This window comes from Lonchura striata, chromosome 2 (genome assembly GCF_046129695.1).
Source record: "Lonchura striata isolate bLonStr1 chromosome 2, bLonStr1.mat, whole genome shotgun sequence".
NCBI classification, from domain to species: Eukaryota; Metazoa; Chordata; class Aves; order Passeriformes; family Estrildidae; genus Lonchura; species Lonchura striata.
In genome coordinates, this window is record NC_134604.1 from 27,477,222 (window position 1) to 27,500,654 (window position 23,433).

The 23,433-nt window shown below is 38.7% G+C and overlaps 1 protein-coding gene across 2 annotated transcripts in view; it reads right to left on the minus strand.

The window, feature by feature from the left end:
- Positions 1-23,433, minus strand: part of GSK3B (glycogen synthase kinase 3 beta) — a 148,840-nt gene that overhangs the window by 90,268 nt on the left and 35,139 nt on the right. For both annotated transcript variants that reach the window (XM_021548813.3, XM_021548814.3), the window contains exon 2: positions 3,589-3,782. In XM_021548813.3, the coding sequence (XP_021404488.1) occupies positions 3,589-3,782 (194 nt within the window). The remainder of the gene's footprint in view (positions 1-3,588; positions 3,783-23,433) is intronic.

Sequence of the window (23,433 nt, forward strand, 5' to 3'; positions counted from 1 at the left end):
TGTGGAATAGAAGCAGAAATACAATATAGATCTCTGAAATCCAGGTCATTGTCTTTTGGAAATTTTGCCATTTGAAAACACTTCGGCCCCAAAGTTTGTGAACAGCTGCCTTACGCTATTTTTCAAAGAGAAACATCCCTCTCACCCTCATTAAACTTTTAACTGAAAAAAAGTTCAAAACCCACCACCCCAAAAATATAACCTTCCATACGAGTTGGTTAATTAAATTAAACAAATTAAATTGTTTCACAGACTAATGACAAACAGCACATAGATTGTGAGCTACTCATTCAAGTATCAGGTAATTGCCCAAAATTACATTACTTAATTCCTCACACTTAGTATGGAGAACTAGCTTACTGAAGGCAAAACTACAAACTGAAATGAAACATAAATCTCTAGGTGGTTTTTTATTTATTCCCTTCAGGGACTCACCTCTTACTCCTACCAATAATACTGCTGCACATTACACTGAACTCTAGACACACACATTCTAAAATCTAGAACAATTCAGAGACCCTGTTTAAAACACAGTCATGCAGGAGCTGCAATGTCAAACTGAAGAACCACTGAACTGCAACGAGGAAGTAAAAAGAAGAAGGAGCATTGCAAACTATCTTTACCATCACAGAAACTGTAAGAATCAACTCTTCAGCACTGATTTAACACTCAACTTCTTTCTAGTCTGGACCAACACTGGGAGGCTGACTTGTCATAGTAATGGAAAAGGAAAAGAAAAATAGGCAACTCCCCTCTGGTAATTGCAGCTTTCAAGCTAGCTTCACACCTAGACAAAAGCAGCTCAGCTTCCTGACAGAGATCTAAAATTGGCAACTGAAGCACATATTCCAGACCTACACAATGATGGCCCTCCATATGCACAAAATTAAGAGCATAGGGTTTACACTCTCTTGAGGCTTTCTGAAGTTTCTGAATCATGCCCTTTCAGTTTCAAGGCTATGTGCTGGCTCTTCCCAAAGCGTTTTTGAAGAAATCATGACCAAGGAATTATACTGCAAGTACCAAGATAAATATATCACAATAGACAAGCACAGGGATAAGCAGGCACCAGCCAGAGGCATACAGATGAAAATTTCATTCATAATTCAAATTTCAGGAAGCAACTTCCATACATTACTTTCCCTTGCTGCTTGTCCACCACTGGGATCAGTGCAGACTGATATTTCTAAAGTGCCCCCTCCTCTCTTCCCTCCCTTGGTTTGATTCATTATCAAAGTGACAATGAATCAAACAAGCCACCACTACCTTGGGCTGTCTGCAGTAATGTTGTCTTTTTCCCCTCACTCATTGCTGAAGTGGGAGTATGCATTAATAAGAGGGGAGTGGCAGATTTCTTAAGGAACTCCACTGACCAGGCCTTGGATCTGGACTCAGGCAGCCAAGCAGGGATGGCAACAGTCCAGCTCTGCTGCACCCACAGCTCAGCTCTCTGAACACAAGAGCTGGCCTGCTCCTACACTGCACTCAAACCACTCAGCTGACAGATTTTCCCAGCTCCCTCTTTAACTGGTAAATTATGTGGTCCAGCATATACTATCTAGATCAGGCATTCCCAAAGAGTAGCATACCTTGAAGAAATGGTATGCTATTCTTAATATAATATACATCTGTCTAGCTTCCAAATCTGTCCAAGGCAGAGGCTGTTGTCCAGCCTGCAAGAATTTACACCTCCTGCCAACATAACATACACTTCTAGATTAGAATGTGAAAAAATAAGAGGACTCAACTGACAAATGATGGGAAAAACTAAGGAGCTTAGACCAAAGGTAGATGTTGTGTAGTTGGGATAAAAATATGAAAAAAATGCATAAATTGGGTATTGCTACAGATGTGACCCATACAAATTATGAAGTTTAAAAAAGTATTTTTAAATTAATGCTATCTGCAAATCTACACATGGACCTATGTGTTAATTACATCTAGTTGAGGTATATTAAAGCCTCCAGGTATTGGATGTTCTCAGCTTGTATTATCAAATGTAGAGACAATTCAGAGTCCAAACTGGAAACATCTTACTTAGCTTTTCGGTTTAGCTGTTTTGCCTTAACAAAGGGCTAATATTTCAGAGACATAATTTTTTCTATCACTTAAAGAAACACTTAAAAACAAAAAGATATATAGTCAGATAACAAAATGTCTCTAAACCAACTACTAACACAAAAAGCAAAGACCAACATTTTATTCTAGATACCCAAGAGAGATTAATTAAAAAAGTAAGATGTCACAAACCATTAATATCTGATGGTCAGGAACTAAAATGCTTGGCCAAGTTTTCATTTTGACACACTGCAAAACCCCAGTTATGAGACTAAAGAAATCAAAGATCATTGTCAAAAAGCACTAGCTGACATCTACCAAGCATGACAGGGTAGAGGAAATATCCTGACCCTCCCCCTTACACCTATGCAATGGGAAAAGACCAAAAAGCTCCTTTTAAGTACTAGGTTTAGAATTTGTTTTTCCTTTTCTGTTTTACCTCTTCTTTATTCTCCTAAAATAAGGCACTCTTACATCATATTGCATGCTTCCCAAGTACTAATTACCTTCAACCCATAATACAGTCCAAAAATAACTCAGATGTAAGAACTATGTAAGAACTTTATATGCCTTCTTTAGTTAGAAGTAAACAATTCTGCATTTTATTAATTCAAATGTGTATCTTTCCCATTTTCCTTTGAAATATTTGAAAACAATGTTTTTGCTACCAAGAAAGGACACAAATTACAAATATTACCAGTGAAACTAGCTGTGCATGAGGTCTTGCTGTGAACACAAGAAATGCTAAAACCAGTGCCTCTACTATCATGTACTGCTCGCACAAGTTGATCTGCAGGCCACCTGACTATAAGGGAAAGAGGTGAAGCACATTAAGTACCAAGCTGAGGACTAACAGAAGTGTTGACGTGGCTTATGGTTCTTAACTTTTATTTGGTTTAAAAATCACTAGATAAAAAGATTTCTCTTTGGAAGGCTACTAGTTTAGAATAAAGGCTCACTAGTCTATTAAAAGCACCGGGTTAGAACATGTTTATAAATCAGATAATAAGAAAAATAAGTGATCTTCAGCCCAAACTACTTTGGGCTCAGTATTTGTTATCTTCTTGCTTGGCCTTTACAATTTCTCATTTACTCAAATATAACCTTCAACTTTATACGTGCAGCAACTAAAAACAAAGCCCAAAGGCTTCTGTCTCTTCCAGCAGTTTAATTGCTAATGATTGAAGGAAAGTTTATATTAGAAAAAGTAACCTTAAGACAAGCTTATCCCTTGTTTCCACAGCTCACTGTCTGAGCAATCTGGCTGGCAACCTGGAAACAGCACATCAAATAAGGATTTTTAGCTTCTGATTTGTACTAACACACAAATAATCATAGTGACTCACTGATTTTCGAGTTAAACTACTATTTTATCATAATCCATCTCTTTAATCTTTAGTCTTGGAAATTTTTATGTGCATTTATGTGCTTCAATGAAAATAAATTAAGAAAATCAAAAACACTGCCATCAAAGACATGGAAAAGGAAATAACATTCATGAAAATACTATGAACTTATGCATAGGCTCACCTTAAATCTTTTATCCTGCAGGACTTTCTTAATGGCCACAAGCTCTCCTGAATCACAGAGTTTGGCTTGATACACAACACCAAAAGATCCATTCCCAATCACCTTGGTGTCTGTGTAGCTGACTTCTTGTGGTCGGTCTGGACCTTGTCCAGGAGTTGCCACTACTGTAGTCACCTTGCTGCCATCTTTGTCTCCTGCAAAGCAAAAGATACACAAATAATCAAAATACATGTGTAAACAAGAAGACCAACAAGACTAAAACAGAGGAGGGTAAGACAAATATTAAGATCAGCATATTTACTTCAATATTATAGAGAAAAATAGAAGACCTCTGACAAAATGCAAAGAAAGCACTGAGCATGTTTTTTACTGGCATATATTAAGTGGTGACAGTTTTTCATTTAGATAATTGCTAACAAAAATTTCCTCTCCAGAAGCAAATAATTGACCAATAAAATGTAATGCACAAAGAAGCCAAGTACTTATCCCTATGTCTGATTATCAAGTAAGTGATATTAAACAGTGTTGTTTGCATTACCAAAATGAAGCATTTTCCCGTATTTTTTCCTATAACTGAATACACCAAAATGCCAGTATGAGCTCAGACCAGCACTCTGATCTTTACAGGTATTTATCTTGCAACAAAAACCAGGAGCACTTTAAGTTTGTTACAAATCCACCCACAGGTAAAGCTTCAGCTTGCAGCACTAGGAAGAACAACCTTTGTCAAACCTGGCTGTGTGCACCTAAAGCGAAACCTAGGCTGCATCAGATGGCACAGTCTTGTTCCTCCCTTCTTCCATGTCTGGACTTCCTTGCAAAGAAGGGAGGCACCTGCTGGGGCAGGGGAAGAAGGGGGAGAAGGATGCCAATGGCAGGCACTTAGCTGGTATCTCAACATGAACCAGAACACAGCCAGGGACAGTGCTCAGAATGCAAGTCCACAGTGGAAGCTGCACAGGTGAATGTGCTTTGGCACAGATGCAGCAGCTGTGAGGCTCCCAGCCACTTTCCCATCAAAAACCCAAGCCACTATCACCTACTCTTAGCCCCACTGTTATTACCAACAGCACTTCATCTTGTTCCAAGTCTGATTTTGTTCATAACAGGAACAAAGCTTTAGGCATTTAACAAGAACATTGGGCACTTCTTGCCATTCAGTTGCAATAAAGAGTCCTTCAGGCTTGGGTTACAGAATCAAATAGGGCTGCAAGAAAAACCAGAACCTGCTATTCCATAGCAGTCACCACAATCCTACAGAAACTGTTCTCAAGAAATGCTCATCACATCTGCTTATTAACAAACCTTCTCTCCACAACTTTCTCCAGGAATTCTCTTCTCTTCTCATGCATTTAGAAAAATCTTTCCAACAGATAGCTTCATCAATAGCTTTAGTATAGTTTAGGCAAAATGCTCCTTGTTCTGTTCCAAAAGAGCATGAAAAAAAAAAAAAAGGCACAGCTCTTTCCCCCCACTGCCTGCTTCAAATATGAGGGCTGTTGCAAAGAAAGTTATTATGATGGAGAAGTTATTTCTCTTTGGGGACCCTCTCTCCTCACTGCTAAAAACTACTCAGGTACAGCACCTAACTAAAACCAGGCTCTGAAAATGAAGCTTATCTCAGCTCTACCCAGCATGCTGATGATGTCTTGTGTCCGACTTACAACACACTTGTTTGCACAGCTCAGCACAATGCCTGCAGCTTGTGCAATGCTGCAACCTCATGATCAGCTTGTGTACTGAACTCTCCTCTGTGGAGCTGCTGCCTGTCCAATCCTCATCCACTCTCCACTTAGACACCTGATTGCTCTTATCAAAGCCTAATATTCTGCATTTTGTCCTGACTGAACTGCATCCAAGGTTACTGAACTCTCTTGCCAGCTTGTCACATACTTCAAGCACAGTCATTATTTGGACATACATTTCCCAATGCTACAAGAAATGTACCTAAGAAATTGGTGGTAACTGGTGATTCCTATGAGACTGCCTAAAATCCCTGCAAAAACCCACAAAATATCTCATCCTTTTTTTTTCTTGGACCTCCTGTTATGTTCAAAGAAAATAATCAGATCATTTTGTATGTCATTCATGCAATTTCCCAGTTTCTCCTGAATTTCTTGTGAGAAAATGAGCTTGAAAGCTTCAGAGTCAAGACACCCACATCTATTACTACTTCTTCTGCACCTATAAGATTTAGAAGAAAAGCAGGTGGCTTGACACAATTTTCTCCTGAAAAATCCAGATTAAATATTATTCATCTCCTATGTTGCCTTTTAGGTTCTTACAAATTGTTTCCTTTTATGATTACAACTAGTCCATGAAACAAATTATCAAATCAAATATAAAGTACATTAGTGCTAAAGGTGCAATTACTTGCCAAGCAATACAGAGTTGGTACAGCCTTTCCCCATAATAGTCACAAAAAGTTGAGATGCAGATTTATAGATTTGGAGAGAAAATGGGGCAAGGTGTAGAAAGGAACACCAGACAGATGAAAGTCTTCTTACAGGGAGAGAGAGAAGCATAAATAGAAGCATACTAGCTGCATGGAAAATTCATTCTCCTTTTTGAGAACTGTAAGAAATAAAAGGAAGGAAGCCACAAATAAAAAGAAATGCCTTTGTTTTGTTCTTTTTTGTAAACAAGCTAGAAGTGTAACTCATAGCAGCAAAGCATTTCTTTTGCCCAACTATTCTATGATTAGCATTCTGACTCACCAAATATACAAATAAGTTACATCTGCTTTACTACAGCAACCCTCATCAAGTAAAAGGTAACCCCCTATCTGCTCAATTTTGAGGGGCATCTTTTTTTTTCTTTTTGGCATGGTTCACTAGACCACAGTTTTGAGATTGTGGTTAATGAGTTTGGTTCTCCATTTTTCCAAAAATCAAGACTAATGAACTCTTAGAGATCAAAATAATTGTCCCTGGCAACACTGGTTGAGATTTGAAGTACTTAATATCAAGAGATCTGCTCTAAGGAGTCCAGAGCTGCAACTCTCCCAGGGACCTCCTTGTCCACAAAAGCAAACCCTGAATTTCAGGCCACGTCAAGTGTTTCATCCGAATGTGCAGCACACCCAGCCAACTTTTTTCAGAGCTGAAATGAAAAGCCAGTCAGTTTTAGACTTTCCTTTAAGTCCACAGGAAAACAGCTCCTACCTAAACTTGCTGAAATCATCAGTGCTTAGAAATGTATGCACTGACTAAAACTTTAAACATTACACCAAGAATTACTTTGTTTCTTCACCAGAATTTCCACAGCATTACGCCTCACAAAGCTTTCTCTTTCTCCCAGCTTCCTGCTTTCAGGAAACAACAGTTTTTGCAAACCATCCACAAAACACACCATAAGAACTCCAATCTTTTAAAAGTTAAGCCTGTTAGAGTTTCAGTTTTATTCTATTTCAGCATTGTTGAACCTGAGGGACTATAGGGGTAAAATTCACCTTGCACTCTTGACAGCTTTGATCTCCACAAATGCAACATCTCACTGCTGCTCGAAGTATACAAATAACTTGTTTATGTCTCAGCAGCAGTATCCAGAGGCTCCAAGCCTGTTTTGCCACTCCTTGCACTACATAGATGTAGGAACTGCTCACAACATCATACACAGTTCAGAATGGTTATCCCAGTTTTAATTGGACAGCAAGTGCTGACTTGACAGCCAAACAGCCATAAAGGAGTTCACTAAACAGCTTTCAGAAATGCTGGGTTTAGCCTCAGCATGATGGAAAATAGCAAAGAGGAAACAGCCCTGCCCAGCAATCTTCAGTACCTCCAAACAGACTCCTCACAGCAAACACCAAGAAATATTACACCACAGCAAGTCTTAAAGAGGAGCCTAGACAGATCCCATCTCATTCCCTTCACCTCTTGCTTTGTTTAGGACTGTCAGACTCAGTGACTCTGGTGGATAGGCAGGCACTGCCAAACACTGAATACCCTCAACACCTTTGACTGTAAGGTCTACAACAGAACTAGGACATTAAATAGAAAAACTAAAGAAGGAAGAAAGGACTAAATAGCAAAATACTAAACAGCTCTTATAGCACAGCTCACATGAAAAGCATCACTAGCACATGTCCAGAGGCTGCTGCTTTCTAGGATCGACAGCAATATGACCTTGATTTACTGTAACCAAAAAGCAAATTCATGTGACCGTATAATTATCATCTATACCAACCACCTTCATAACATCTAGGGTAGAAGCAAAAGGAAAAATAAATAGCTATCACATTGTAATACACTTGCACTTGGTATGTTTCATGGGAAACCTTAAAGCATTTACTCACATAAGCACTGATGTTTAGCATCCATGATGTGATATTTGGGTTTGAGGTTTTTTGATGAAGAGCTCGTCCCACAATTCTGATGTGAAATTGAAAAAAAAAAAAATTCAGATATTTCAATTTCCAAGTATTCTGATTGATCTAGTTCACTTTCTGCCTTTAGCACATGATGACCACATGGGACAAATCACAAGCATTAGGCAAAATCAGTGAAAGCACTGTTCAAAGCAGAGAATATTCATCAGTTTGTGGGAAGAAATGAGGATACTCCACTTAGAAGACCACAGACCATCAGTGCAAGCTACAACTCTATTTCTGCATCTCAAAAAAAAAACCAACACGATGGCAGATGTTTTTGTTTTTACCCAGGTGAGAGCAGGGATCCTGCTACTGGGCAAGCATTTTGTCTCATATATACCCCACCAGCTGCAGATTCCTACTCCTAAGCTTAAAGGTGACCACCTATAAGTGTACTGGATGCATACTTTTGGCCTGTGCCAAATGAGGTGTCATTCAATAAAATCTACTTCAGTCCTCAGGGACCATGAAAGGCATCCTTTGCTATTGATCACCCCCACACACCTTCTACTGAATGGGCCTGGACAAAGTCCAAATTTATATCTGCCCTACATCCCTTTAGCTGTTTAGTGTCTGACTGAGCAGTAAAAACCACACTTTAATGCAGAGATCTAAGAGTGCTTTCTTTCCTCTCAACTATATATGTGTGCCCTCTTCCTCCTTTTCATTGTGTTACAGCTGAAGTGAAGAAACAATGTATTAATACAATGATTACAGTAGCTTTATTTCTACTTCAAATGCAACCTTGATCTTTTGCACAGTCTACAAACTCCACCTTTTCCTCTCTTTTGACTTTACCTGTTTCCTCTCACTTCCCTCCTCCAGCTGCTATATTCTTCCTCATCAGCAGGTTCACAGGCTTTTCCATTAGATATTACTTAGGCTGTTTTTAAGTCCTAAAAGAAAACTCTACACATCTACAATAAACTGTACAATGTCTGAAGTCACATAACTGTTCACTTAAAAATGTTCACTGATTGGTTTCAAATCTCAGTTTTACCTCCCTACTAAGATACAGCTCAGCATTAACTCACTTGACTACTTCTCCCGTTCGTAAGGCTTTGCTGCACTGCTTCATCTTAATTTGCTCAAAGCTCAATACAGTCAAAGGAGTCACTTCTACAGAAATCTGACACGGCTGGATCCAGCCCCTGCCAATGGGATTAGGTTACAACCAGTAGCTGACACCACTACCTAGAAAGAAATTAGCAACCAGAGGGGGATAGAAGTCTATCCCAACTGCAGTGGTTCTTCTCAGTCGTTGGTAACTGGATGGTCAAAAGATCTGACTACTTTGCGAAGCAAATGTTTTGAGCTGCTCTTAAAGTCTTTAACATGGCCAGTGTATGCTTGAGGAAACACACTGTCAGCAGCAGAAATCACTACTAATTTTCTTTTTCTAATTAATTTTTCCTACTACAGTTTTAAAAAGTTAGTTGCATGAAGAGCTGATTATGCATCAGTACAGAGGAGTAAGTATTAAAATGGTATTTATGTACTGTTTCACTAGACAACTTCCTTTCTTCATCAGTGAACTGTATGAATGTTCCCTAGTGAGAGACAAGATAAAGACCCTAGAACCATACAGAATCATAGAATGGTTTGGGGTTGAAGGGACCTTAAAGCTCATCCAGTTCCAACCCTGCAAGAATCAGCAGAGAATCTCCACTTGACCAGGCTACTCTAAGTCCCATCCAGGCTGGCCTTGAACATTTTCAGGGACAGGGCATCCACAGCTTCTCTGGGCAACCTGTTCCAGTGTCTCACCACACTCACAGTAAAGAATTTTTCTATGTATAATCTCAAGTTTTCAGTTTGAATCCATTCCCCCTTGCCCTATCACTATATGCCCTCGTAAAAAGTCCCTCTCCAGCTTTCTTGAAATGAGCATTCATGGACCAAATCAGAAAAACTCAGGGACTCAAAGAAAGGAATCTTACAAAAAACAATGTCTTTTGGTTTTTCAATTTACTCCAAACAAAAGGAGTCCTTGGAATTCCAAAAATAATTCAGGTCAAACATTGAACAAAACCTGTAAGTGTGCCAATCATCACCCAGATAAGGCAGATGCATTCACTGAATATATATATATACACACACATACACTTGTTTTAGCACAGAAAACGTCACTTGACTTCCTGACTGTAACTGAATACTGCAATAAAAGAGTGGCCATTAAACATTATTTAAGATCAGAAGAATCTCATTATTTGTACCCAAGGATTTTGGAAGAGCTAAGAAGTCTGAGAAGTGATTTTTGAAAGGAATCAGAACACTCAGTGAACTTCTAAGATGTATGGGATGATTCATACAATCCTGTTATTTTGACTTAAGTACCATACTAGTTACTTTAATAATGAATAAAGAAGCAGTAAGGTACTTCATAGAGACCCAGTTGTTGGATTCCATATTGTTAGAGACTACAGGTTCATTTAGAATAAAAAATAAGATGAAAACATTGACGCACAAGCACTGTGACTTCTGTAGGTTTTCTAACTTGCCATCACATCCAAAATTAATAAAGAAACATATATACAGAAAGAAAAATGATTATTAATCAAATTATAATACACTAGACCATAAGTGCAACACAGAATACCATGGGACATGCCACCAAAACCAATTTTTGCCCTCACACTTACTGCTTTTATCAACAATCTGAAAGGAAAGCCATGAAATACTAAGACACAAGATTTAGAGTTATCCACACTGTAGAGATCAGTGAAAAAGCAGCCAACCTTCCTTAGTAACCAAGGAGCAAAATAGGCAGAGGGATCCTGAACCCAAGATCATAGGCCATGCAGCCAAGTCAAATAAAATCATCCAAAGAGTGAAGTCATCAACTCTGACTTAAAGGACCAGCAAAGACAGAAGCACACATAGTTACTGAGACCTAAAGTAATCCTTAGATGTATAAGCAGAAGTATATCAGACAGACCACAAAAAAAAGAAAAATCTTTGCTATTTCACACTCATTGAACAGCTACTGGAATAGCATGCTCAATCCTGATAGCTGAAATTCAGCAGTGATGATTCAAAACACTAGAGATTCAGAGAGAAGACTAAGACATCATAAGGTCAGCAAAAATACATTACTTTGAGTGAGACTTAAGAGCACAAACAATTTAAGACAAAAAAAAAAAAAAAAAAAAGCTGGAGGATTATCTCTAAAAGGAAGAAGGAACAGGCACTTCAGAGAGAGCTCTGATATGCAGGTGGAGGACATATTGCAAATAATGATCAGAAACAGAAATTGCAAGAGTTTAAGGCAGAACTACAGGTGGACAAAATTTAGGAAAAAATAATTTCCTTATTAAAAACTCTGAAAAATAGGGTTATTTTTGCAATCTACATTTTTATTTTAGACTGGAATCTTTTTTTAAACTCAAAATACTGAAGTGCAACTGCTAGGCTTGAAATCAGAAAGCATGCACAGGATGGATGAACACGATGTCTCTTAGGGTCTTAAGAATGTCATGGTCACCAAAGCTAAATACCTACAGAAATAATTTCTTTCAACTCGGCAGTAATGCAATGGTGTCATAACTCAATATTATGTATGCCGTTTTTCACAACAGTCAAAACCCAAAATCTGCATTCAATTTAAACAAAACACAGTAAAGTCATAAATAATGAAAATATGAAGAGTGACAGATCATTCTTTGGCTATATTGCTAATGATCAAATGACAGGTACAGTTAATTATGTGTCAATTCACTTCAGCTCAATCTCAAGACAAATAATCAGGACAAATTTCAGAAACAACTGCCAAGTCAAAAATCACCAAGGGAAAAGGCTTCCGAGACACCCTGAAATCAAAGTTGCCATCACCTCTAGCTGGACACAGAGGAAGGAAGTAAAAGCAAAATGTTCGTTCCACTTGTAGCAAGTTACAATGCTTTTTACATGTCCGTTGTTTGAAAAAGCAATATTAAAAAAAAAAAATACCTTGCAGAAGGTCAAACCTGTAACTTCAAAAAACAGTAGCTCTCCATTTTGCTCAACAGTTTCTGAAGTTGCAAATTCAAAGCACTAAGTATTAAGTTTATGCAGGAAAGAACTGAAAAATTGATCAGGAAGTAAACAGGATACCAGTGACTGACTTCTGTCTAGTGGAATAAACTATCCTATCACTAAAAAGTAAACAGTTTAGAAAGGTGATATAACATTATTATAAAAATGAAACTGTGTAGCTCAACTGACCTATTTTTGAGGTTATTGTGTCACTAAAAACAGAAAAAGAAAAGAAAATGTATTTCCAGCAAACTGTGACAAGTAATGGCATGACTCATATGCCTATATTTGATGAAATAAACACATAAAATGACATCAAGATACAGGGACATTCACCGACAATTATTTATCTGTTAAAAAAAAAAAAAAAAATTTATCACACAGAACAGCATCTGGATTTACTACATCCCAGTTCAGATATTCAAAATGCCATTGGGGCTTTAAGTCTTTCTTTCAAGGCACTCATAGACTTTTGGAGGGGGCATTTGATTCACTCCCTTTGAAAGCTTAAGGCTAAAGATTGCAAACAAACATTTAAAGAAGAAGCAGGGCAGTCAGCAGGTCCCAGAACATTCACATGATAAGCTTGTTAGGTTTTTATATCTTAACCATGGAAGTCAAAGTGAGCACAGCAAGCTACTGGCCACGCAGCTGTGCTTCCCTACTCCAGCATAAACTTGACTCTGAACAGTTTAAAAACCAAAACAAAAAGCACAAGAGGAAAAAGGATGAGAAGAGCCCCGTTGATCTAGCCCAGATGCCTATCACAGTGGCCATCAGATGACCTCCCTGAATCCAACTGTGGCAGATGGGATTCCAACAATCAGCTGCTTACATCGGCCACCATGAAATCCCAGCAAGTTAACACCCCACTGATTTATAAACCAAACAGCTGAATCCAGAAGGGATGTTTACTTGCAGGGCCTGAAAAAACCTTCACTTTGCTATAAGCTGTCCCTCCTACCAATGTGTAAGGTGGTACCCACACCTTTCTGAGGCACATTTAAGGTCTATTTTACCCATCTCGTTAACACAGAGCTTGCTTCATGTACTCTTTCTGTTACAGCAAACACAGACCAAAACCATACATTTCTAGATAGAGCAGCAGTTAACGCTCAGGTGGGGAAAAAATTTTGCAGTTACCTTAGGGAGTACATAAAAAGAATTTTTTTTTCTGTGACTAAACAAAATATCCACAAGAATGCTTATACTTATATTTCTGCTTTGGAAAAAAACCACAGAAACGTACAATTAAGGTAATCTAAACACTGACTGCCAGTGGGGTTTCATAAGCAGTCTCATGGTTGTTAACAAGTTATTTTTAGTAGGCTCTCTTTCTGTTCTCCTCTCTCTCCACCCACATGCAGAAGAACCCACCCCACAAAAGCTATTTAGCTATATAAATCAACTTTAAATTTAAATAAGGTGATTCCACAGATAGGAAGCAAGTATCAAAGCAATCATAATAGATTTTGTTTTTATAGTCTTAGATCAGGTCATTTCAGCCCCAAAAAGCTTATAGGTTAAATGCAGCACAAGAGACAGGGAATGGGAATGAACAGAAATGCTATGACATCATTTTAGCAGAAGACTGTGGCCTCAGTAGTATTCTCCTTTGCTTTTTATCTCTGAGTTAATTGCTAGCTGAGAAATTCAGTCCATACAGTACTAGGATTTCTTATTTGAAGTTACCTTTAGTTATTCTTTCCTCTTACATCATCAGGGAACATGATTTAGCAAATATTTGCCAAAGACAGCTATAGCTGTCCAGCTGACATGGAGTAACTCATAAACCCCTGTAACTGAGCCCTGACATGCAGAACCCCGAGTTACAAACAGATCGTGTTTATCCACTTGTTAGTGCCATTCAACAGCTGACCCTGAACGAGTCTATCAGACTCTTCCAGCAGGGCTGAGGAGGGAATCCATTGTTAGTCACCTACTGACACACCTACTTTAAGACCACTGTCAGAGACTCCAGAACTCCCACCCCTTAGAGAATACCACATAATGAAAACAGTTCATCTGGGGAATTCCCAAGTGGTCTACAATCTTATCATCAAAATATCTGGTATGACCTGCAAACCTGTCACTAAAGTAGTTTCTTGCAAACTGCTTAAGTAGGGAGACTGTCTACTTGCTGCAGATCTCCCTAACTGCATTTGAGTTTTTGAATCCAGTTAAATGTACATGTCACTGAGACAAGCACATCTCTGACCCCTGAGAACAGACATCACCACTGTTTTTTCCTTTTCATTCTGTCTTTGCATCCACCAAGAGGCTTCAAATGCATAAGACCGTACCATTAAGTAAAACCCACAGAAAGCCACCTGCAGGAGCTGCAAGTTGCCAAGACCCTCTCTACCACACACTTGCACAAATTAAGAACATCTTAATACATCTTAGAGGGAATCTCTACTCCAAGAAAGAGGAAAATAAGTAAAGATAAAGAACAGCAAAAACATAGGTGAAAAAATCCAAGATGTCCCAACCCCCCAAAATGCTAGCATCAAAAAGTGTGGAGAAGCAGAAGCAAGAGCAGAGAATCCCGGAGAGAATCTGGAGCATGACTGCAAGCATATTAACACTGAACTGAGAGAACTCACAAGTGAGTTCTCCAGGGGTGTGAAACACTTGCTGTCACCACTTCTGCAAGCAGCCCAGGCCAGAAGAGCCTCCGGGTAGTTCTCTGTGGCCTCTGCAAGCCTTGCCAGACTGTGGAGAAAGAAGCAGGGCATGAAGCAAGCAGTTCCACATCTGCTGGAGTCTCCTTGGTAGGTCCCTTCTACCACACTATGAAGCCAATACTTATCACAAAGGTGCACCCACAAACCTTAAAATTTTTGTCTACAAAATGAAGATCAATTTCTGTATTTATGGGTAGCATAGGTGGACTTGGAAACCTGGGTGCATTAAACAGCAACACCCACTTAACCTGTAAAGTTTTCCTGGCAGGGCAAAGGACAAAGCTCTCTCCTTGTGAGAGCCGTGGATTCTAACATTCTTCTGCTCTCTGGAATATCAGAGGACTCTCCTTTCCTTTGCAATTTCTCCTTTCTGTCAAGTACCCCGTAATTATGTCATCCAATTAGGACCTGACATGTTTTCTTACTCTTCAACTTCACTGAACATGTCACAAAAATACAGTATGTACTTGTCATGCTAGTCTCTCTATGACCAAGAATCAGCATCTTGGACCCAGCGTCCAGTGAATGAGACAGATCAAAATCACAGTGAGAAACAGATTGTTTGGAATCTGAGACAACAACCCAATAAAGACAGATGAAGCTAATTACGAAACTGCATTTGATGACTAGCTTTTAAGATTGGATGAGGAGTAAGAGAACTGCCAGCTGTTCAGAACCAACATCCAACTTGGATAGGAAGTACAGTGAATAAAAAAAGTCAAAAATTAGTAGTAGCCAATTTGAATCCCTAAGATGACCGTAAGCTGAGGTTAAACACCATTCTAAGACTGTAAGAGGCATTGCAACTGCTTCTCCAGAGAGCAAAATCAAGTTGCACTACACTGTTCAAATCATGCTGCAGAGCACAGACTGTCTTTAAGAGACTCCAAAGCCTCCGCATCCATCTCGAATTACTGCTTTAGATTGTGCCACAGAACAGCACAGAAATGGAACAAGTCCATTTAGGTTAAAGATGGTTTTGAATTCAAGGAGAATGTTATCTCAATTAACATTAAGAAACTGTAGGCATGTCATCAGTGCAATGCAGATATTGTCCATGGCAAAAGTAGCTATCATGGTGAAGGAGCTATTATTACAGATGAGGCAGAATTGTAGAAGACAGATGCTTATGCCAGATGAATAACCACTGGCAAGTCCGGCTTCTGAAATTTATTTCTTTCTTTTAAAGTAATAAAAATAGAGCAAAAAGAGCAAGAGAACTAAGTGTTGGACATCTCTAAAGCTATTTAAGGTAACAAGAGAAACTACAGCTCATTTTCACATTATACGTAATCTGATCAAAGTAGGGGTTATTGCCAAAAGAAGATGGTCTTACTTCCCACTTTTATGTTCCTGTCATAGCAAATCTGGCAATCTTGTAGCCTGAGGATGAGTCAGTTTAGCCTACTGATCTGACAAACTAATCCATCTCCAAAATAAAGCAAGCCTCAAATCAGCAAGCTGAACTAACTCATCTTGAGGACACGCAGTTGGCTAGATCTGAGGAAAGGAAGAACTGGGAACAAGCCTGTTCCTTACTGCCTGTACTCCCAGGAAAGCCATGCTAAGTGTAACACAAACCCACACCCAATGGCATGGCAGAGCTGCAGCCTGTGGAGGAGGCTACCTCCAGAGGGGCAATCCTGGCCCTCCCATCCCTCCCCATGCCCTGACATCACACTGCCCTGGTACCAGGTGTCAAATGACTGCTCTCTGAAGGTGAACTGCATCCCAAGTGCTTCCAGAGGAACAGAACTGCCTGCCCAAAGCCATGTGAGCACTAGGGCTGGCAGAGCAAGGAGATGGAAGCAGCCCAAGCAATTCCTTGCCATGACAGCTTGTGCCAAGGGCAGGCTGAATCAGCCAAGCTGTGAGCTTGGGTGAACTGAAGTGGAAGCACCTAGGCACCACATCCCCTGCCTTCTCAAAGCAAACCACAACTTCATACTGTCAAACAATTAAAAAATATTTCTACTATGGTTTAAAAATGCTCAACAACCGAGTTACATTACACCAGTACAGACGTCTATTCTGGATAGTAACTATATTGTCTTAAAATGCATGTTTTAAGGCAATATAGTTACAATAGAAAGTATCCATTTCTCCTGTGGATTCTTAAAGCTACTAAGAAAATTTATTTTTCCTCTCTCAGAAACAATACACCTACTTCAATGTAAATTTTTTGCCAGTGAAAGGACAATAATATATTGCAAACTACAAACTACAGAAGATGTCCCCAAATATTTTATTGAAATATAGATTTTAGTAGAATAAAATCCTATAAAATGGGAATAAGTTTTCTCCAGAAAGAAAAGCATGAAAAAAAGTAACACTTCTCTTAAGAACGAGCCCAGGCATCTGGGGATTTAATTCCTTTCTGCCAACATATGAGCAGACAGAGGCTTTCAGGGAAAAATACACATACAGCTGAAATTTTTGAGCTGTTCCTGTAATTGTTTGTTAAGGAAGACTGCTGAGGCTTGAAATCCTAAAATAGAGACAGGTACCTGGAAACAGAGAGAAGAGAGCACCACTTTTTCAAGCAAAACTTCCTCTCAATTATGCCAGTAAGAGGAAAAATAAGTAACAAAATCAGACCTTTCCCAAGTTCTATCACTTTCCATACTGGACAAAGGCAGTATCTCTCTTGAAAGATATCACAAAGCAGAAAATAAGTTATACTAAGTAAAAAGCCTAAAAACCACAAGAACAATTTTTAAGGCAACAAACATTCATGTTATATATCTATATCTATCTATCTATCCATATATATATCTGCAAAAGTCTTATACCTATCCAGAAGGGATAGTTTTCAAGGGCTGCTGTCCTAAATCTATATAGGTTTTGAAGGCACCTTGTCTTTTTTTGCCAGCAATGCAGCAAGCTTCCTTAATTACAAGCTTGTCTTGGAAGGAAGAGAAAACAGTTCAGGTCTCAACACTGCTAGCTTTTCCTTCTCTTCTTGCATACACCCTCATCCCAGGAATCTCAGGCAAGATAAACCAGATGTTATGAAGCCAGGACTGAGTACATGCAAAAGGTTTCCATTTCTAGAAGGAAACAATGGATCCTAATATTTCTCTACTGCTGTTACAGCTGGAGAATAATGGCAATGCTTTATCTTGGTCCAGGTAAGGAGGCTACTTTCAACACAATAACAGACAACCATCTCAGAGGAGAGTAAATACAGAGGAACAATCTACTGTTCCTGCAGACAAAGGTTTCATTACCTGCCTCAGAAGACAGTAACCAACAAAGCGCTTCAAAGAATACAATTACTTTATTATAAGGGCTCATATTAAAAAAAAAAAAAAAAGGAAAAATATACTCAAATATAATATTGATCAAGATAACAAAAGCACATAACAAGAGAAAGCACAGCTTCATCTACTCAATTTTCCCTTGTCCCACAGCAGCAAATAGTATTTAAGGAAGAGTATACAATTTGCAGGGATAGCTACCCCAGCACACTCTCCTAGACATCAGCTATGGGAACTTCCTAAGCCAGAGGCAGTATCTCTGGGTTTTTCTTCCTGAGTGTGCAAACCCAGACTAGGATCTGAAGATAACACACACAGTAAACCAACCAACCATATCTACACAGGCACAAGAAGAAGGGACATCTCTAAAGAACATCAGTGTCAAGACTATCCAGTAGAAAGCTGAAATTTTATCTCGACATCTACAGTAGCAAGTAGTGACAATTCTGTTCAAAGACCAGGATGGCTAAGGCATATTACCCAGCATCCAGGCATTTTTTATTACATGGGATTAGTCTTCATCTGGCTCATAAACTCATCTTTCACCTTCCAATTGGACAGAAACAATATAAGCTAAGCTGGTGTCTTTAAACAGACTAAATGAAGATTAAAAACACATAGCATTAGTTTGGGAATAGGAGAGGGTCACAACAATATAAAATAAAGAAGCAGTGAGTAAGAGTTGAGAAGAAAGTAATACTAGAAAAATTCTTGAGCATATAAAATATGCTTGAATGCTTGCATCTTGGCTGAGACAGGAAGTCTCAAATAGAAATTATTTTCCACAGTAGCAGCCACTCAACCACAAACCCACAATGAAATTTCATCAAGACATTACAGCCTGGCACTGTAGGAGAGATAATGAATGCATAAATCAAACTTATGAGAGAAGGATTTTGGCAAAGGCAAGATGAGACTCGTCATCTTAAAAACAATGTCAAAACCCAACAAAAAAAATCAGAAAAAATTGCTCGTTTCAGCTTAGATAAAGTTATGACAAAGTATACTCTTTTTTTCTTCTAGTAGAAACATTCTTCTGAGTAAATGTGTTCTTGTAACAATCAAATCAGTAATTGTAGTTTATCTGCCAAGAAATGAACCCAGAATTCTGTTTTTCTTTATATTTGCATATAAGACAACATCTAATACTTCACTTTGGATCCTTGATAAAATCAAACAGCCCTACAATTCAGTGTGCAACTGAAAGAGCCAGTTCTTTTCCCAGAATCTTCCTTGAAGCATGTAATTGACTTGGTACACAATTTTGTAATTAGTGATAATGTTTACAAAATACTTATTTTCTCTGTAAGATGACCTGAAAATACAACCTACTTTTTAATTCAAATACTGCTCCTTCTAGTTTGTCACATCCAAAGATTCAGACAGCTAACATTGCAGATACAAACTACTGGATGTAGTGCCTGCTGCCTGCCTCACAAATAAAGCAACAAAGAAAAACTTTCCAATATTTACATCTATTGCTCTTGATCAGAAGTGCTTAACGTGTGCATTCATCAAAAGTAGATGGGTGGTAAATATTCACACCATTTCCAACACCAAAAATTATGGCGATATTGACATTACTCAAAGATGGAGTTTTTAGTTTAATAGTTGATTGCCATCTATCCCAATGACAGATCTTCATCTACCTTTACTCTTAGCTCATTTGCCAGGGCAGCAGAATTATTCCTCAGAAAACCAGGATCAGATGAATAAATGGACATGAGGGATCATACTTGTACAGGATGAATAAAAATTGGCTTTCCCCACAATTCCAAGTACTTCAGAAGGTCTCTTCATCACTAAAGAATCTAGACACAAAATGAAGACTCAAGAGCAGAAAGCCAGGACATTCTATTACAGAATTAGAAATTGCATCCAGAGAAGAAAATGTCCTTGGTAATTACAAGACCTGTGGCCTTTTCAGGCTTGGAAGCACAATGTGTCTTATGCAAGAAAGCTCTATCAAATTAACTATTTCTTAAAACCAAGAAGTTCTTTATTTCCTTGATATATTAAAACAGAAAGATCTACAGCTAAGATAGGAACACATTCTCCAAACACAGGTTTTGAAAACAGTGAACAAAATCATAAAGTATCTTAGGTCTTCATGCTCATGTAAGAAACATACTAGGTAAAAAAAAAAAAAAAAAAAATCAGTCACCAGAACAAAAAATGACAGCATTCATAGATTTCCGCACCATTATAAAAACATCCTGAGAAATACCACTGCAGAGTTTTCAACACAACAGATTAGATACACACTGGTTTTTAATACTTCTAAATTACTCCATTAAATTTCACAATCCATCCTACTCCCATTTATCCCACGAGATACAGAAGTCCCCACAGAATGCACACAGGACAGATCAATGCAACATTGTCTACAAAACACATTCAGTTTGATCTGTGGCCATGATCAACACAATACAGACAATCCATCTTTCAAAAAACCACCTTAAGCCAGTCCAATTATGAGAAACAAAATATTTAATAGGATTTTTCCCTTATGACAAAAATTAGTGAATATACAGACACCTGTAAGCTTCCAACAGATAGGAATGATGGCTGTGAAACCCTGGAGCTCAGCTTATCTCCAAAATGATGGCTGAGCTTTGGCACTAGAACATCCCTTGCAAGTAGGTAATCACATGCTGGTACTATGTATTGCAGTTTTACATGTGTGTGGTGTTTTTTTAATTAAAAAAATACATTTGCAAGTCTGGATCATCTCACTAGCTGGTTTCACAGCACAGCTGTGGAAAAAAAGACCTAGCATGGGGGATTGAAGGATTGAACAGGTCAGGAACAGACAGCCTTCCCCACTAGAAAAGCTAATGTAAATCTGTAAAAAAAAAAAAAAAAAAATTTAGGCAACAAGACCTAAGCCTTAACACAGATAATTCTTGTCACTATCAGAAAAGACATGTACCACAAGTACTAGGAACGGCTCAGCAATTGAGACTTTTTTTAATTTTATTTTACCAGAATTAATGTACTAGATCTGTAAGTCACATACATATTTACATAAAGCCATCTGCCCCATTTGGGTCTAATCTGCCCTGTAACACAGTGTAGTTAAAAGTCTACAGGACTGTTCTAATTATAACTGAGTTTGCATTTCATATTATCCAAACCTATGCTTTTGGCCACACTGAGTCAGGAGAGGAAACTTCTCATTACATGCAAGTTTTTCTCAAGTTCCTCAACAACTGTCTCTCCAAATAAATTCTCCAGTGAGTCTCTAGGGATACAAATGGGTAAATGCAATCTCCATCCATGGCAAGACTGCCAGTATTAAGAGCATAGCAAACAACCTGCTAAAACAAGTTGAATATGTCTTTGGCTAGGAGAAATCCAGCTAGCACTCCAAGCAAACAGGTAAAAGAAATCCAAGGAAAACACATACTTGGACTTGCAAAAAGTTCAGACTGCTCCTTTAACAGTCTATGGCAAAAAGCCAAGGCTATAGAGGAAAGATCCAATTATAAGCAAAAAGCTGGCTAAAGACGAGGAAGGCATGGTGAGACTTAATAGTCAACTTTCCACTACAGAGAAGAGTCAATAGTGGAACTAACCTGGCAGCATGGCTAGGAGTCGCTCTATTCAACATCTTCACTGATGATGATGATGAAGTGCATCAGAGATAGAAGTGCACAGCAAAATCCTCCAAATCTGCAGATAAGGCTAAGCTTTTTCAGGTCAGCCAGCTGCAATGGCAGTAACTGTGAACTCTGGAAGGCCCTCACCAAACTGAGCAAGTAAAGTGTGGCAATGAGCTTCAGTGCAGAATGTAAACAGATCTACAAAAATAAATGGGGGGGCCCACATGCAGGAATACATTAGGCTTCCATACTGAATTTATAGCTGGACTTTACAATTCAAAGAAGTGATCCTGAAGTCATGACTGACAGTCCTGAAATTACATGCTCACTGTGTAACATGCACTAAAATATCATCTAGATATTGGACATAACCAATTCCAGAAGAACTCAGAGCAAGTCAGAAAGTAATTGTACTGCTATGTAAAAATTTAGAGCACTGCAGTCTTAAGAACCAAGATGTAGAGACAAGAATAGCATATGAGCAGGACAAAGTAAATTTTTAAAAGGCATAGAAATGGTCAGTTAAAGGATTAGCTGCCTTGGAAGAAAAGACTGTAGAGTCTGGGGCTGTTCAAAATGAATGCAAGATGATGGGGTGGGAGGATGTAACATAGTCAAAGCTTACTTGAATGGCAGTAAATATTTGATGGCAGTAGGTAAGATCAACATAGCTAGTAAAGAACATTGGTAATCTGCTATCTCAGGAGTGTGAGCAGACACTAAAGGGAGCAGACAAGGATGCAGCCTCTAGTGTTCCCAGTCTGATGACTGGATCCTAGAAAAGTGGGAGGATAGTGAGTCACAGAATGGCCATGCTCACTTGTACTCCCTAAACAGCAATGTGACTGTCACAGTTGAAGGCCACATATTTGGCTATACAAACACCAAATACCTGACTCAGTATGGTACTTCTTACAGTCTAAATCAAATCTGGAAAAGAAAATGTTAACATTAAATATTTCAAACTGGCTTAATATCCCAGGAAAACTTATTTTAATACAATTTCATTAGGTAATTTTCATTGTATTATTACAAGGAGATAGGCCTCAGTAAAGTACAGATTCTAAAGTAGGTGTGGTGAGAAGCCTGATTTCCAGGATAGAGAAGAATGAGAAGGAAAATATGAAGCCTGGTTATTTCAATTGCATATTACTCTGGATACTTGAGAGTCAAGAAAAGCTTGGTTCCAAAACAGCTACACACCTCTGTGCCACAGGCTCCATCTCTGAGAGCTTTAACGTCAGCAAAGGCAGCCCAGGTTAGAAGTGGGCTGCCTGCTCCCAGCTGTGTGACCAACTATAGATATTGCTCCTTGATGTCATCTCAAGGGAATTCTACCTGGAGTAAAACACACCTTTAAAAGGCTATCTGATTCTTCATAAATGCCCATCCTCTCTAGTTAAATCTTAAATTAGGAGGAACAGAAATAACAAGCTTAAAACACTGAGTCACTGGCCAGTATCTCAGTTACAGAAGTTTCTTCAAAAGAGACAAGGCCACATCAAGCACCTGCACATGGCTGGTTTCAAGTACTAACAAACAAAGCAGCCTCACTGGTATTCCCCTCTGCCCTGGAAACGAGTGACAAAGAACAGGGTGATAGCAAGGCTCTCATCCTCATTTCTGTTTCTGAACAGATCTACAGCCTGATCTTCTGACCCAAACCTCATTTACTGGGTCCTCTGCAGCTGGGCAGAGCCGTTTCCTCCTCTGGACTGACTTTCAGGGCAGCAGTACACAGCCAGTAGACCTTAATATTACTTTTATCATGTTCTTTACAAGATGGTCTGAAAACAGCTTTCAATACAACACAATGCTGTGATGGATAACACAGAAGACAGGCCTGGAGCACACAGCCTCTTTTTGCCTTGAGACAAGAGCTTGCATAGAATAAAACTCTTACCCAG